The sequence below is a fragment of the Salvelinus fontinalis genome, chromosome 16 (genome assembly GCF_029448725.1).
Source record: "Salvelinus fontinalis isolate EN_2023a chromosome 16, ASM2944872v1, whole genome shotgun sequence".
Taxonomy (NCBI): Eukaryota; Metazoa; Chordata; class Actinopteri; order Salmoniformes; family Salmonidae; genus Salvelinus; species Salvelinus fontinalis.
Genome location: NC_074680.1, coordinates 26,712,335 through 26,729,647, shown reverse-complemented (window position 1 = coordinate 26,729,647; position 17,313 = coordinate 26,712,335). Strand labels below are relative to the sequence as shown.

Below are 17,313 nucleotides of genomic sequence, written 5' to 3'. Positions count from 1 at the left end.
AGTATGCACATGGAAACAATTTCTGTGGGTTACCTTGACCTAGGGACAGGATGGCCCCCATGCCCAATTCTGAAGTGGCCACCTCCACCACAAAGGGCAGTGTAGGATCTGGGTGTTTCAGCAACTTTAACTTTCACTGTTACTTGAGTCATTTTCTATTAAGGTGTCTTTACTTTTACTCATGTATGACAATTAGGTACTTTTTTCCACCACTTGCACCTAGTGCAGTTGCTAGGGGATTTGTTACTCAACTGCAAAACTGAGATTGTGATGCTGGAAATAGAACTTTCAGAATAAGAGTTGTTGCCACGGTGCTCAATAAAACTAATAGGTGTGAAAAAGGCCCTAAAAAAACTTTGGCAAGTAGCAGGGACATAAGGTAATATTATGAAATGGGGCTCCATGGCAGATGCAATTAACTAGTTTTATATATATTAAAAAACATGTTTCCAGCCTAGATGTAGGCTACAGAAAATGTCCTCAAAAGTAAAATAAAAGGTTATACTATAGGTAACCTGAAGTTACACAGGAGTAGAAATACCCCCCTATCACTGTTATGCTAATGAGGCGTCTGTAGGTAGGGTTATAATGAAAATCTTTGTCTGATGTGTCTCTCTGTCTATTGGCCACTTCTACCCAATGATGGGTAGCCTCAGCATCTACCAGACCAGAGTTTTTGAAAGGTTTGGATGTAGCTCCATCATGTAATTTTGGCTTGCCTCTAACGTCACGCTCCCTGCCACTCGAGCATGGACTACTTACGCCACTCCCCCTTATTGGTATCACCATGGAGATGGTTGCGGTGTGACGCTCCTGGTCCCCAGGAAGTAGCTCCATCTGTAAACGCAAGGGAAAATGGACGATAATCTTCAACTCGGAGACAGTGGAGTTGGAAAGAATGTAAGTGATTTACGATTTCAACTTGTGCACAGAGTCTTTACATAATAAGTAACGTTAGCAATGTTTAGAATGTCATTGCAAACCTTGAACTTGAATTATGGTTTCTCTCTTGTCGAGGCAGCCTTTTCCAGGCAGTTACTTAGCTAGCTAACGCGTTAGCATTGCCTTCCAGCTAACTAAACACCGCTTTACAGCAATTGTGTGATAAAGTTAATATTTAACTAATGCTTCAGAGTTACGACCGTGTTCATGTCATTTTAAGATAATTTTTAGTGACTCGAATTATGATATTCACTCAGGTTGCAAAGTTAGGTCGACGGGCTCGCCAGGCTGCAGAGCAATCATCTTCAATGGAGGAGTCTCGACACGTCAGAAAATCCTCTTCTTCTACGTCGATGGGAGAGGTAGCTATGATTTATGATTGACTATCAGTGTTGCTTGTAATGCCTTTTTATTTACCTAAAACCAAATATCATATATTACTTGTCATGGCCATTAACGTCACTGCATACACTCCACCTAAATACATGTGAATCATTTCTTATGCATGAACCAAGGAAGAGGAAGAGGTATTGTATGAGGGCACTTAAGTAATGATATGGCTTGGCAGTATTCATTTTCCAACCCTACAGAGTAACTTTATACCACAAGAACATATACTGTACCCTCATAGATTGAATCCATGGGGCGGCAGGGTAGCCTAGTGGTTAGAGCGGTGGACTAGTAACCGAAAGGTTGCAAGTTTGAATCCCTGAGCTGACAAGGTACAAATCTGTCGTTCTGCAGTTAACCCACTGTTCCTAGGCCATCATTGTAAATAAGCATTTGTTCTTAATTGACTTGCCTAGTTAAATAAAGGTAAAGTAAATAAATAAAAAAAATACACAAATCCATACACATATGATTTGAATGTAGTCATTCTACATACTAACTCAGCTGTCACTGAGTGCCTCACACTGTGGTATTAAGTTACTTCATGTTGCTTTCAATTCTCTATTCTGCTTTATAGATGTAGGCATATTAGTGAACAGTTGTTTCTTTGGAGACTGCAACTTTTATGTAAAATGAGTTTGAAGTGAATCCTGCACAGTGGTATAGTGCTATTATTTTTTTTAGACGGGAGCGTAAAAAAAGTAAGTGGAGTCATAATTTCCTCAAATTTTTTACCGACAGATGTAGCCAATTGAATAGCCTATCATTATAGAATATGCATAAAATGGATCCTCCAATTGCAACATCTGCATATGCTCACACATACAGTATTGTCTAAAAAAAAAAAATACTCTCAAACACCGAATTAGGCATATGCTACCTCATTTCAAAATAGGCCATCATCACTGTCAATCATGAATGATAATTCTTCATTCTTCGTATTCCCCGTTTCTGGGCATATGCATTTAGGTCTTCTTGAATTACGGTTTCGTGAGCGAATTAGAGCTCATGGTGTTAACAAACGATTAGCCTTTCTTGTATTTAATTTCAATCAAAGCATATATCCTGCCAAAACTCTGTTGCATTATCTTTTTTGGGGACCATTCAGCTTCAGCTAACAATGTTTTTAGTGTAACAGTAATGTTGTAGGCCTACTATGCTATGGTATTATATTCGGTTCTGTAATGTAAAACGCAAATTAATCAATATGTAATCTTGCAAAACATTGAATCAGCTTTGATCTACTAAACAAGCACCATTGTGAGAAGTGATCATTAAGCAATAATGCCCGAGGAGGTGTGGTATATGGCTAATATACCACGGCTAAGGGTCGTTCTTAGGCACGATGCAACGTGGAGACACAGCCCTTAGCCGTGGTATATTGGCCATATACCACAAACTCAAGAGGTGCCTTATTGCTATTTATAAACTGGTTACCAACGTAATTAGAGCAGTAAAAATAAATGTTTTGTCATACCCGTAGTATACGGTCTGATACAGTGGCTTGCGAAAGTATTCACCCCCCTTGGAATTTTTCCTATTTTGTTGCCTTACAACCTGGAATTAAAATAGATTTTTGGGGGGTTTGTATCTTTTGATTTACACAACCTGACTACCACTTTGAAGGTGCAAAATATGTTTTATTGTGAAACAAACAGGAAATAAGACAAAAAACAGACCTTGAGCGTGCATAACTATTCACCCCCCAAAGTCAATACTTTGTAGAGCCACCTTTTGCACCACTTACAGCTGCAAGTCTCTTGTGGGTATGTCTTTATAAGCTTGGCACATCTAGCCACTGGGATTTTTGCCCATTCTTCAAGGCAAAACTGCTCCAGCTACTTCAAGTTGGATGGGTTCCACTGGTGTACAGCAATCTTTAAGTCATACCACAGATTCTCAATTAGATTGAGATCTGGGCTTTGACTAGGCCATTCCAAGACATTTAAATGTTCCCCTTAAACCACTCGAGTGTTGCTTTAGCAGTATGCTTAGGATCATTGTCCTGCTGGAAGGTGAACCTCCGTCCAAGTCTCAAATCTCTGGAAGACTGAAACAGGTTTCCCTCAAGAATTTCCCTGTATTTAACGCCATCCATCATAACTTCAATTCTGACTACATTTTTATTTTATTTTTTATTTCACCTTTATTTAACCAGGTAGGCTAGTTGAGAACAAGTTCTCATTTACAACTGCGACCTGGCCAAGATAAAGCAAAGCAGTTCGATACATACAACAACACAGAGTTACACATGGAATAAACAAACTTACAGTCAATAATACAGTAGAAAAAGTCTATATACAGTGTGTTCAAATGAGGTAGGATAAGGTAGGTAAGGCAATAAATAGGCCATGGTGGCAAAGTAATTACAATATAGCAAATAAACACTGGAATTGTAGATGGGCAGAAGATGAATGTGCAAGTAGAGATACTGGGGTGCAAAGGAGCCAGATAAATAAATAAATACAGTATGGGGATGAGGTAGTTGGATGGGCTATTTACAGATGGGCTATGTACAGGTGCAGTGATCTGTGAGCTGCTCTGACAGCTGGTGCTTAAAGCTAGTGAGGGAGATATTTTTTCAGTTCGTTCCAGTCATTGGCAGCAGAGAACATGAAGGAAAGGCGGCCAAAGGAAGAATTGGCTTTGGGGGTGACCAGTGAGATATACCTGCTGGAGCGTGTGCTACGGGTGGGTGCTGCTATGGTGACCAGTGAGCTGAGATAAGGCGGGGCTTTACCTAGCAGAGACTTGTAGATGACCTGGAGCCAGTGGGTTTGGCGACGAGTATGAAGCGAGGGCCAGCCAACGAGAGCGTACAGCTCGCAGTGGTGGGTAGTATATGGAGCTTTGGGGACCAAACGGATGGCACTGTGATAGACTGCATCCAATTTGTTGAGTAGAGTGTTGGAGGCTATTTTGTAAATGACATCGTCGAAGTTGAGGATCGGTAGGATAGTCAGTTTTACGAGGGTATGATTGGCAGCATGAGTGAAGGATGCTTTGTTGCGAAATAGGAAGCCGATTCTAGATTAAATTTTGGATTGGAGATGCTTAATGTGAGTCTGGAAGGAGAGTTTACAGTCTAACCAGACACCTAGGTATTTGTAGTTGTCCACATATTCTAAGTTAGAACTGTCCAGAGTAGTGATGCTGGACGGGCGGGCAGGTGCGGGCAGCGATCGGTTGAAGAGCATGCATTTAGTTTTACTTGAATTTAAGAGCAGTTGGAGAGTTGTATGGCATTGAAGCTCGTCTGGACGTTAGTTAACACAGTGTCCAAAGAAGGACCAGAGGTATACAGAATGGTGTCATCTGCGTATAGGTGAATCAGAGAATCACCAGCAGCAAGAGCGACATCATTGATGGATACAGAGAAGAGAGTTGACCTGAGAATTGAACCCTGTGGCACCCCCATAGAGACTGCCAGAGGTCCGTACAACAGGCCCTCCGATTTGACACACTGAACACTATCAGAGAAGTAGTTGGTAAACCAGGCGAGGCAATCATTTGAGAAACCAAGGCTGTTGAGTCTGCCGATAAGAATGTGGTGATTGACAGAGTCGAAAGCCTTGGCCAGGTCGATGAATACGGCTGCACAGTAATGTCTCTTATCGATGGCGGTTATGATATCGTTTAGGACCTTGAGTGTGGCTGAGGTGCACCCAGGACCAGCTCTGAAACCAGATTGCATAGCGGAGAAGGTACGGTGGGATTCGAAATGGTCGGTAATCTGTTTGTTAACTTGGCTTTCGAAGACCTTAGAAAGGCAGGGTAGGATGGATATAGGTCTGTAGCAGTTTGGGTCTAGAGTGTCTGCCCCTTTGAAGAGGGGGATGACCGCGGCAGCTTTCCAATCTTTGGGAATCTCAGACGATACGAAAGAGAGGTTGAACAGGCTAGTTCCTAACTTCCTGTGTATATTGGTTCCTAACTTCCCAGAAAAGTTGCATATCACGGGGGCTATTCAATGCTAATGCAGAACACCACAGGGTGTTTTTGTGCTTGTCAAGAACAGTCAGGTCTGGAGAGAACCAAGGGCCATATCTGTTCCTGGTTCTAAATTTTTTGAATGGGGCATGCTTATTTAAGATGGTGAGGAAGGCACTTTTAAAGAATAACCAGGCATCCTCTACTGACGGGATGAGGTCAATATCCTTCCAGGATACCCGGGCCATGTCGACTAGAAAGGCCTGCTCGCTGAAGTGTTTTAGGGAGCATTTGACAGTGATGAGGGGTGGTCGTTTGACCGCAGACCCGTTACGGATGCAGGCAATGAGGCAGTGATCGCTGAGATCTTGGTTGAAAACAGCAGAGGTGTATTTGGAGGTCAAGTTGGTTAGGATGATATCTATGAGGGTGCCTGTGTTTATGGATTTGGGGTTGTACCTGGTGGGTTCGTTGATAATTTGTGTGAGATTGAGGTTATCAAGCTTAGATTGTAGGATGGCCGGGATGTTAAGCATGTCCCAGTTTAGGTCACCTAGCAGCACGAGCTCTGAAGATAGATGGGGGGGGCAATCAATTCACATATGGTGTCCATGGCAGAGGGTGGTCAATAGCAAGCGGCAACGGTGAGAGACTTGTTTCTGGAAAGGTGGATTTTTAAAAGTAGAAGCTCGAATTGTTTGGGTACAGACCTGGATAGTAAGACAGAACTCTGTAGGCTATCTCTGCAGTAGATTGCAACACCACCCCCTTTGGTAGTTATATCTTGTCGGGAAATGTTATAGTTAGGGATGGAAATGTCAGGGTTTTTGGTGGTCTTCCTAAGCCAGAATACAGACACGGCTAGGACATCCGGGTTGGCAGAGTGTGCTAGAGCAGTGACTAAAACAAACTTAGGGAGGAGGCTTCTAATGTTAACATCTCTTGGGTACGTGAGAAGTTAGCGTCCCACCTCTTCAACAGCCAGTGAAACTGCTGGGCGCCAAATTCAAATACAGAAATACTCATAAAAATTCATAAAACAAAACATATTTTACATAGGTTTAAAGATTAACTTCTTGTGAATCCAACCACGGTGTCAGATAAAAAAAATTAAAAAAGCTTTACGGCGAAAGCATACCTTACGATTATTTGAGAACATAGCCCAGCAGACAAATCATTACAAACAGTAACCAGCCAAGTAGAAGAGTTACACAAGTCAGAAATAGAGATAAAATTAATCCCTTACCTTTGATGATCTTCATATGGTTGCACTCAGCAGACATTCATTTACTCAATAAATGTTCCTTTTGTTCGATAAAGTCTCTTTATATCCAAAAACCTCTGTTTTGTTCGCGCGTTTTCTTCAGTAATCCACAGGCTCAAACGCAGTCAAAACAGGCAGACAAAAAAATCCTAATTGTATCCGTAAAGTTCATAGAAACATGTCAAACGATGTTTATATTCGACCGGACAATAACGTTGTCAATATAAAGGGTAAACAAGAAAGGCACTCTCTCGGTCGCGCGCATGAAAAAGCTCTGTCACACTTTAGGGTCCACTCATTCAGACTGCTCTTACTTCCTCATTTTTCAGAATACAAGCCTGAAACAATTTCTAAAGACTGTTGACATCTAGTGGAAGGCATAGGAACTGCAATTTGAGTCCTAAGTCAATGGATACTGTAATGGCATTGAATAGAAAACTACAACAACAACAAAACAAAAAAAACTTCCCGAATAGATTTTTCTCAGGTTTTCGCCTACCAAATCAGTTCTGTTATACTCACAGACACTATTTTAACAGTTTTGGAAACTTTAGAGTGTTTTCTATCCAAATCTACCAGTTATATGCATATCATATCTTCTGGGCCCGAGAAGCAGGCCGTTTAATTTGGGCATGCTTTTCATCCAAAATTCCGAATGCTGCCCCCTACCCTAGAGAAGTTAACATGCATGAAACCAAGGCTTTTACAATTACAGAAGTCAACAAATGAGAGCACCTGGGGAGTAGGAGTGGAGCTTGGCACTGCAGGGCCTGGATTAACCTCTACATCACCAGAGGAACAGAGGAGGAGTAGGATAAGGGTACAGCTAAAGTCTATCAGAACTGGTTGTCTATTACGTTCGGAACAGAGAGCAAAAGGAGCAGGTTTCTGGTTGCGATAGAAAAATCTCCACAGCTTGATGCTGCCACCACCATGCTTCACTGTGGGGATGGTGTTCTCGGGGTGATGAGAGGTGTTGGGTTTGCGCCAGACATAGCATTTTCCTTGATGGCCAAAAAGCTCAATTTTAGTCTCATTTGACCAGAGTACTTTCTTCCGTATGTTTGGGGAGTTTCCCACATGCCTTTTGGCGAACACCAAACGTGTTTGCTTATTTTTTTCTTTAAGCAATGGCTTTTTTTTCTGACCACTCTTCCCTAAAACCCAGCTCTGCAGAGTGTATGGCTTAAAGTGGTCCTATGGACAGATACTCCAATCTCCGCTGTGGAGCTTTGCAGCTCCTTCAGGGTTATCTTTGGTCTATTTGTTGCCTCTCTGATTTAATGCCCTCCTTGCCTGGTCCGTGAGTGTTGGTGGGCGGTCTTCTCTTGGCAGTTTTGTTGTGGTGCTATATTCTTTCCATTTTTTAATAATGGAGTTAATGGTGCTCTGTGGGATGTTTTTTATAACCCAACCCAGATCTGTACTTCTCCACAACTTTGTCCCTGACCTGTTTGGAGAGCTCCTTGGTCTTCATGGTGCCACTTGCTTGGTGGTGCCGCTTGCTTAGTGGTGTGGCAGACTCTGGGGCCTTTCAGAACGGGTGTATTTACTGAGATCATGTGACACTTAGATTGCACACGGTTGGACTTCATTTAACTAATTATGTGACTTCTGAAGGTAATTGGTTGCACCAGATCTTATTTAGGGGCTTCATAGTAAAGGGGGTGAATACATATGCACGCACCGCTTTTCAGTTTTACATTTTTTTGAATCTTTTGAAATAAGCAATTATTTTTTATTTTTTTCACTTCACCAATTTGGACTATTTTGTGTATGTCCATTACATGAAATCCAAATAAAAATCAATTTAAATTACAGATTGTATTGAAACAAAATAGGAAAAAGGCCAAGGGTGGGGGAAAACTATGGCAAGGCACTGTATACCACGACTGTCAGCCAATCAGCATTCAGGGCTTGAACCACCCAGTTTATAATATTATATTTGTAATAATAATAAGTGATGAGTATGACTATTAGGCGTAGGCAACAGATCTTGATGAGATGTAATTTTAAGCGATTGGACCGTCCTTCATGATGCTGAAAGGTCAGCACCAGGATCACGCAATGATGCTAAAGAAGTTGAACCAACTTGTGGTGCTGAAGGATAGCTCTGCCATTTGGCCAGTTCAGAAACAAACAACAATCATTTGCAGTAGGCCTGTAGCCTAATAGGCCTACGACTATGTGGTATACCTATTTGTAGGCTATAGCCTAATCTAAATACAAATACATATAGCTTAATATCATTGCACTGTTTGCGAGGAGCGCTTTATTGCGAGTAGACATTTCATTGTATTGTGTATCTTACACGCTGTATCATAAGTAAACTCTGATTAGCTTGAATTCATGGTTACAGTATACCCTATTACAGAATTTAAGAAAACAGAGGTGAACTATCAATTCCGAGATGTAATGAGCATAAATTATCACTATGTAGAATAGTAGGACATTTGTTTTAAAACAGGCCATGAAATCAAGCTTTTGGTGTGGTATATTCATGCATCTCAATAAACGATAACCTAAATGCATTATTACCTCCAACTTGGCCCAATTCACATTTCCAATTTCCCACCCTGACATACCAAGCTAGAACGGGCCCTGCATCTCAACCAATAGCCAATGTAGGCTAAATATCCCAAGCAGGGCTACAGCAACTTACAGAGAGGGTCAGGCTCTTTGGGTTTGCAGTGGCCACTCTGGTTTGGGTGTCCTCTGCATAATGTAGTCGCCTTAACCAAGTGGTCACATATCGTTCTGGATTCTAATGCACAACGGGTCCTTGGAGTTTGCCCTTTTTAATATATTTTTTTAACATTCTGATTGGCGAAAGTGGTCAAGCCTCTGACGGGCCTCCGAAGTGCACGTAGCCTATACTTCTTCATCATTCTTGCCACAACCAGAGAGAAGACTGCAATACATATTTATTTGGTTTGTCAATCTATCGTTTTTCATGGATTTTTTGTAGTAATTAAATATAATTTACAATTTATCCGCATGAATTTTCCAGAAATAGTTTTACCAGCTCTGTGTATTCTCAAATAGAAAAAAGTGAGGGAGTGCCACTCCTCCGCGCACCAGCAGCACTACACCCCTGATCCTGCAGTTTCTTTGACTTAAAAGTTGTCCTATGTACCTGGTGGTCTTGAGTTGCTTGTTTTTTATGCAAACGCCCTGCTACCCAGTTCCATCAGTTAGGAAATTGTAGGAATAGGGACTAGTGGTACTTTTCAATTGAGATTTACCCCCACACCAGGGGATCATCAAGTAGATTCAGCCAAAACATATTTACAAATTATTTGTAGATTGAAAATTGACTGCAAGAAGCCCAGACAGATATCATAATTATTTGACTAAAACATAACCATTTCAAACTTTGCTTACATTTGTATACGGCCACATATATCTCTATTATGTGTGGTCTGTGGGAATACTTTGGAACAGATTTCCAAAATGAAAATCACTTGGAGCTGATTTGCTTTTGTTTTTACAACCAAAAATGTTTTGCTCAGAAAACTTGGGTGGCCAAATAAAATCACCCGCGGTCTGCCAGTTGGGGAACCCTGCTCTAGTGTAATTGTGTTTCCATCAGGAGTGTGACAGTAAAGACTTGGAGCGTACAGAATCAACAACCTCTGCATCATTCGACAGTTGTTTTGTGAGAAGGTGTTAAAGTTCACAGTTAGCTTTTATTATGTAAACGCTAGCTGAATAGTACCCAGATGCCTAGGTTTGGCCTCAAGTCCGGGCAGGTCCGCCGAAGCCATGAGACACGGTGGCCGGTCCGCATAGATGCAAACAGAGTATTTTTGGTAAAACACCAGGGTAAATCCTCAGTGGAAACTCACCATATATGTTATTTTTAAATTGGCCTAGGCTATTTGCTTTGGTACATCGTTGCCCGTTCTATATCTTCGGCTGTTATGAAGAGAGAGGATAGATTTCAGTTAGTCTGAAGTTTGTTCAGTGCCGTGTACTAATTCATACCTGCACTTGCTCCTGGACCCTCACCTCTCACAGTCACACAGAAAATGATTACAGGCGTAAGTGCTTTCAAAATTATATATATTTCTTGCTGAGTTTAGTTATTTTTCATGTTCAAATAACTCATCATAAGCTAAAGATAGGCCTTCATCTTCAAAGATCAACTGCTTTTGTATCGTCTTTGTCATCAGTATTTATCCTCATTAATTCCTAATTACATAGAGCGCTCTGAGTGTTCTTTTTGGTAGCAGACTGTAAAAGTAGTATTTACCCAGAGGAATTTAATACTGTTAATAAGTTGCCACATTTGTCATTCATTTATCCTGCCTTGTTTACATTTACATTTACATTTAAGTCATTTAGCAGACGCTCTTATCCAGAGCGACTTACAAATTGGTGCATTCACCTTATGACATCCAGTGGAACAGCCACTTTACAATAGTGCATCTAGATCTTTTAAGGGGGGGGGGGGGGGGGGGGCAGAAGGATTGCTTTATCCTAGGTATTCCTTGAAGAGGTGGGGTTTCAGGTGTCTCCGGAAGGTGGTGATTGACTCCGCTGTCCTGGCGTCGTGAGGGAGTTTGTTCCACCATTGGGGTGCCAGAGCAGCGAACAGTTTTGACTGGGCTGAGCGGGAACTGTACTTCCTCAGTGGTAGGGAGGCGAGCAGGCCAGAGGTGGATGAACGCAGTGCCCTTGTTTGGGTGTAGGGCCTGATCAGAGCCTGAAGGTACTGAGGTGCCGTTCCCCTCACAGCTCCGTAGGCAAGCACCATGGTCTTGTAGCGGATGCGAGCTTCAACTGGAAGCCAGTGGAGAGAGCGGAGGAGCGGGGTGACGTGAGAGAACTTGGGAAGGTTGAACACCAGACGGGCTGCGGCGTTCTGGATGAGTTGTAGGGGTTTAATGGCACAGGCAGGGAGCCCAGCCAACAGCGAGTTGCAGTAATCCAGACGGGAGATGACAAGTGCCTGGATTAGGACCTGCGCCGCTTCCTGTGTGAGGCAGGGTCGTACTCTGCGGATGTTGTAGAGCATGAACCTACAGGAACGGGCCACCGCCTTGATGTTGGTGGAGAACGACAGGGTGTTGTCCAGGATCACGCCAAGGTTCTTAGCGCTCTGGGAGGAGGACACAATGGAGTTGTCAACCGTGATGGCGAGATCATGGAACGGACAGTCCTTCCCCGGGAGGAAGAGCAGCTCCGTCTTGCCGAGGTTCAGCTTGAGGTGGTGATCCGTCATCCACACTGATATGTCTGCCAGACATGCAGAGATGCGATTCGCCACCTGGTCATCAGAAGGGGGAAAGGAGAAGATTAATTGTGTGTCGTCTGCATAGCAATGATAGGAGAGACCATGTGAGGTTATGACAGAGCCAAGTGACTTGGTGTATAGCGAGAATAGGAGAGGGCCTAGAACAGAGCCCTGGGGGACACCAGTGGTGAGAGCGCGTGGTGAGGAGACAGATTCTCGCCACGCCACCTGGTAGGAGCGACCTGTCAGGTAGGACGCAATCCAAGCGTGGGCCGCGCCGGAGATGCCCAACTCGGAGAGGGTGGAGAGGAGGATCTGATGGTTCACAGTATCGAAGGCAGCCGATAGGTCTAGAAGGATGAGAGCAGAGGAGAGAGAGTTAGCTTTAGCAGTGCGGAGCGCCTCCGTGATACAGAGAAGAGCAGTCTCAGTTGAGTGACTAGTCTTGAAACCTGACTGATTTGGATCAAGAAGGTCATTCTGAGAGAGATAGCAGGAGAGCTGGCCAAGGACGGCACGTTCAAGAGTTTTGGAGAGAAAAGAAAGAAGGGATACTGGTCTGTAGTTGTTGACATCGGAGGGATCGAGTGTAGGTTTTTTCAGAAGGGGTGCAACTCTCGCTCTCTTGAAGACGGAAGGGACGTAGCCAGCGGTCAAGGATGAGTTGATGAGCGAGGTGAGGTAAGGTAGAAGGTCTCCGGAAATGGTCTGGAGAAGAGAGGAGGGGATAGGGTCAAGCGGGCAGGTTGTTGGGCGGCCGGCCGTCACAAGACGCGAGATTTCATCTGGAGAGAGAGGGGAGAAAGAGGTCAAAGCACAGGGTTGGGCAGTGTGAGCAGAACCAGCGGTGTCGTTTGACTTAGCAAACGAGGATCGGATGTCGTCGACCTTCTTTTCAAAATGGTTGACGAAGTCGTCTGCAGAGAGGGAGGAGGGGGGGGGGAGGGGGAGGAGGATTCAGGAGGGAGGAGAAGGTGGCAAAGAGCTTCCTAGGGTTAGAGGCAGATGCTTGGAATTTAGAGTGGTAGAAAGTGGCTTTAGCAGCAGAGACAGAAGAGGAAAATGTAGAGAGGAGGGAGTGAAAGGATGCCAGGTCCGCAGGGAGGCGAGTTTTCCTCCATTTCCGCTCGGCTGCCCGGAGCCCTGTTCTGTGAGCTCGCAATGAGTCGTCGAGCCACGGAGCGGGAGGGGAGGACCGAGCCGGCCTGGAGGATAGGGGACATAGAGAGTCAAAGGATGCAGAAAGGGAGGAGAGGAGGGTTGAGGAGGCAGAATCAGGAGATAGGTTGGAGAAGGTTTGGGCAGAGGGAAGAGATGATAGGATGGAAGAGGAGAGAGTAGCGGGGGAGAGAGAGCGGAGGTTGGGACGGCGCGATACCATCCGAGTAGGGGCAGTGTGGGAAGTGTTGGATGAGAGCGAGAGGGAAAAGGATACAAGGTAGTGGTCGGAGACTTGGAGGGGTGTTGCAATGAGGTTAGTGGAAGAACAGCATCTAGTAAAGATGAGGTCAAGCGTATTGCCTGCCTTGTGAGTAGGGGGGGAAGGTGAGAGGGTGAGGTCAAAAGAGGAGAGGAGTGGAAAGAAGGAGGCAGAGAGGAATGAGTCAAAGGTAGACATGGGGAGGTTAAAGTCACCCAGAACTGTGAGAGGTGAGCCGTCCTCAGGAAAGGAGCTTATCAAGGCATCAAGCTCATTGATGAACTCTCCAAGGGAACCTGGAGGGCGATAAATGATAAGGATGTTAAGCTTGAAAGGGCTGGTAACTGTGACAGCATGGAATTCAAAGGAGGCGATAGACAGATGGGTAAGGGGAGAAAGAGAGAATGACCACTTGGGAGAGATGAGGATCCCGGTGCCACCACCCCGCTGACCAGAAGGTCTCGGGGTGTGCGAGAACACGTGGGCAGACGAAGAGAGAGCAGTAGGAGTAGCAGTGTTATCTGTGGTGAGCCATGTTTCCGTCAGTGCCAGGAAGTCGAGGGACTGGAGGGACGCATAGGCTGAGATGAGCTCTGCCTTGTTGGCCGCAGATCGGCAGTTCCAGAGGCTACCGGAGACCTGGAACTCCACGTGGGTCGTGCGGGCTGGGACCACCAGGTTAGGGTGGGCGCGGCCACGCGGTGTGAAGCGTTTGTATGGTCTGTGCAGAGAGGAGAGAACAGGGATAGACAGACACATGGTTGACAGGCTACAGAAGAGGCTACGCTAATGCAAAGGAGATTAGAATGACAAGTGGGCTACACGTCTCGAATGTTCAGAAAGTTAAGCTTACGTTGCAAAAAAATAAAAATAAAATACAAGATCTTATTGACTAAAATGATATAGTACTGCTGGCTGGTGAAGTAGCCTGGCTAGCAGTGGCTACGTTGTTGAAAGTGAAGCTGGCTAGGTAACCTCGACAATTTCACTAAAGTTCTCTAAACTACACAATTATCATGGATACAAGGACAGCAAAGACAACTAGCTAACACTACGCTAATCAAGTCGTTCCGTTGTAATGTAAGTTTCTACAGTGCTGCTATTCGGTAGAAGTTGGCTAGCTAGCAGTGTTGGCTAGGTAGGAGGACGGCAGCGCGGCAGGCGAAAAATAGCTGGCTAGCTAACCGATAATTACTCAAAGCTACACAATTATCTTAGATAAAAAGATAGCAAAGAAAACTATGTAGCTAGCTAACACTACACAAGTCAAGTCGTTCCGTTGTAATGCAATCGTTTCTACAGTGCTGCTAATCGGTGGCTAGCTGGCTAGCTAGCAGGGTTGACTACGTTACGTTACGTTAGGGCGAGAATACCTGGCTAGCGAACCTCAGCGAACCTTGATAACTACACAATTATCACCGATACAAAGACGGCTATGTAGCCAGCTAAGTAGCTAGCTAAGATCGAACAAATACAAATCAAAGATAGCAAAGACAACTGTGTAGTCAGCCAACACTACACTGATCAAGTCGTTCCGTTGTAATGCACTCGTTTCTACAATGCTGCTATTCGGTGGCAAGCTGGCTAGCTAGCAGTGTTGGCTACGTTGCGTTACGTTAGGGCGAAAATAGCTGGCTGGCGAACCTCAATAACTACACAATTATGTTTGATGCAAAGACGGCTATGTAGCTAGCTAAGATCAAACAAATCAAACCGTTGTACTGTAGTGAAAATGAAAATCAGACCGTTGTACTATAATGAAATGTAATGAAGAGTTTATACTACTATTCGGTAGACGGTGGACGTTTGCTAGCTGCTGGGCAGATAGCAGTGTGGACTACGATAGACGACGGAATACGATAATTACGCAATTATCTTTTATACACAGACGGCTAAGTAGCTAGCTAAGAAGAAATTGCTAAGGTTAGACAAATTAAACCGTTGTACTATAATGAAATGTAATGAAATGTAATGAAAATGAAATGAAAAGTTATACTACCTGCAGAGCGAATGCAGAGCGAATGCAAATGCGACCGCTCGCTCCAAACCGGATGTTCTTGTTGAAATAGTTTTCCTTGCTTCTTGCATGAAATTACTTGCTCAGCCTCAACCTCCCAGCTTAATACCATCAGCCAGCCTCCCCTTCCTCTGTAGACGCTGACATTCACATTTATAAATGGGTTTGCTGAAGGAACCAGCCATGAAAGATGTTTTCCTCTTTCATGTCGAAAGTAAGAAATTCCTCCTGACCAATATGTCCTTTGCAGACCCAATTTGGTAATGAGAATGTTGTGTTTTTTTTCCAAATTCATTTGTCTGCTGCCTACCCTTGTGTGCTCTGAGGAATTCATTCATTCAAGTGCTGGTCCCCAACTCCCCGGGCCCCGGTCTCAGGACCACAATCCAAATTCAATTCACTATTTTCAGTACTATTTTCAGAATCAAAGAATGAGAGGGAGAGGGTCATTTTTTTCATGTGAAGCTATTTTAGGTCAGACTCGCAGTCCACCCGGGCTGTCCTCTGTGTGGCAGTTCCCACACTCTGCTCCATTTGTTCAGGCTCTATGATTGGACAGGAGTTAAAACCATAATAAGCATCACAATGGTTTGCATATAGATGGCAAGACGTTGTGCATGCCATTCCTAAGTATTTTGTATGTGGGCTTAGTGAGAAGGCATGTAATCTTTGCCAGAAACATGCATCTATCTATCTGTAGCATGGTATAGTGCATAAAACAAAATGACAGAACACTGATCAAATATAGAATTAGAATACTAGAATGACAATGAACCTTCTTATGATGGTATAAAGGTCAGCCATTTTGGTCAGGGAGTTGGTAAACCATGGTTTGCCAGTGCTGTGATAAGATAATGTGTAAAATAATGACTTTGAAGAATGTTTGTTAGCTACCTAGCCAGTCAGTTTTAGAGGAATGGTTCCATTAAGTTTTAAAATGTACTGCCTATATGCCAACATTCCATTAAAACAATGCAGTCAATCACTGGCTGAAATCAGTTGATGATGCAACAAGTACTGATATTATATCATATAATAGCACTCACAGCTTTCCAAGAAAACAAAAATTGAGACATTTATGGCCTGTTCACATATATTTTAGAGGCTATTTATACAGAACATGTATAAACTATTTCTAAGCCCCACCCCCCTTGGTTACTGTTGCAACCTTGGACAACATTTTTCCGGGAAGCCCAATTCCCCCTTCTAACCACTGGCGAAATCCGCTCACAATGATCTCCAACTGTGTTTTTAATACACAATTAAATTAATACTTGACTACTCCTGGCTAATCAGGATCATCTTGGGTATGTTGTGGTGAACTGTCATTACAATTGCTTCACGTCAACCAGGTGAAATGATGTTTGTAGTGTGGCTAGCCTCTTAATGGCTCTGAATGCACTGTGCATGCAGTCAAAGCTACAAACCACTTTTGGAGCCAATCGTTTGCTGATGTTGACAGCAGATGAGAGTTATATTCCTAATATAGCCGATTAAGCTAAGCTAAGTTTGGACACACCTACTCATTCAAGGGTTTTTATTTATTTATAATATCTACGTTCTACAGAATAATAGTGAAGACATCAAAACTATGAAATAACATACATGGAATCATGTAGTAACCAAAAAAGTGTTAAACAAATCAAAATATTTTTCATATTTTAGATTCTTCAAAGTAGCCACCCTTTGCCTTGATGACAGCTTTGCACACTCTTGGCATTCTCTCAGCCAGTTTCACCTGGAATGCTTTTCCAACAGTCTTGAAGGAGTTACAACATATGCTGAGCACTTGTTGGCTGCTTTTCCTTCACTCTCCAGTCAAACTCATCCCAAACCATCTCAATTGGGTTGGCGTGGGGTGATTGTGGAGGCCAGGTCATCTGAACTCTGTGAAGCATTTATTTGGGCTGCAATCTGAGCTGCAGTTAACTCTAATGAACTTATCCTTTGCAGCAGAGGTAAATCTGGTTCTTCCTTTCCTGTAGCGGTCCTCATGAGAGCCAGTTTCATCATAGCAGTTGATGGTTTTTGCAACAGCACTTTTGCAACAGCACTTGACTGACCTTCATGTCTTAAAGTAATGATGGACTGTCGTTTCTCTTTGCTTATTT

The 17,313-nt window shown here is 43.6% G+C and overlaps 1 protein-coding gene across 1 annotated transcript in view; it reads left to right on the top strand.

Moving 5' to 3' along the window:
* Positions 1-764: 764 nt before the first annotated feature.
* LOC129812887 (intraflagellar transport protein 43 homolog A) overlaps positions 765-17,313 on the top strand; it is a 35,560-nt gene continuing 19,011 nt past the window's right edge. The window contains exons 1-2 of the mRNA XM_055864849.1: positions 765-900; positions 1,200-1,304. Of these exons, the coding sequence (XP_055720824.1) occupies positions 856-900; positions 1,200-1,304 (150 nt within the window). The 5' untranslated portion in view covers positions 765-855. The remainder of the gene's footprint in view (positions 901-1,199; positions 1,305-17,313) is intronic.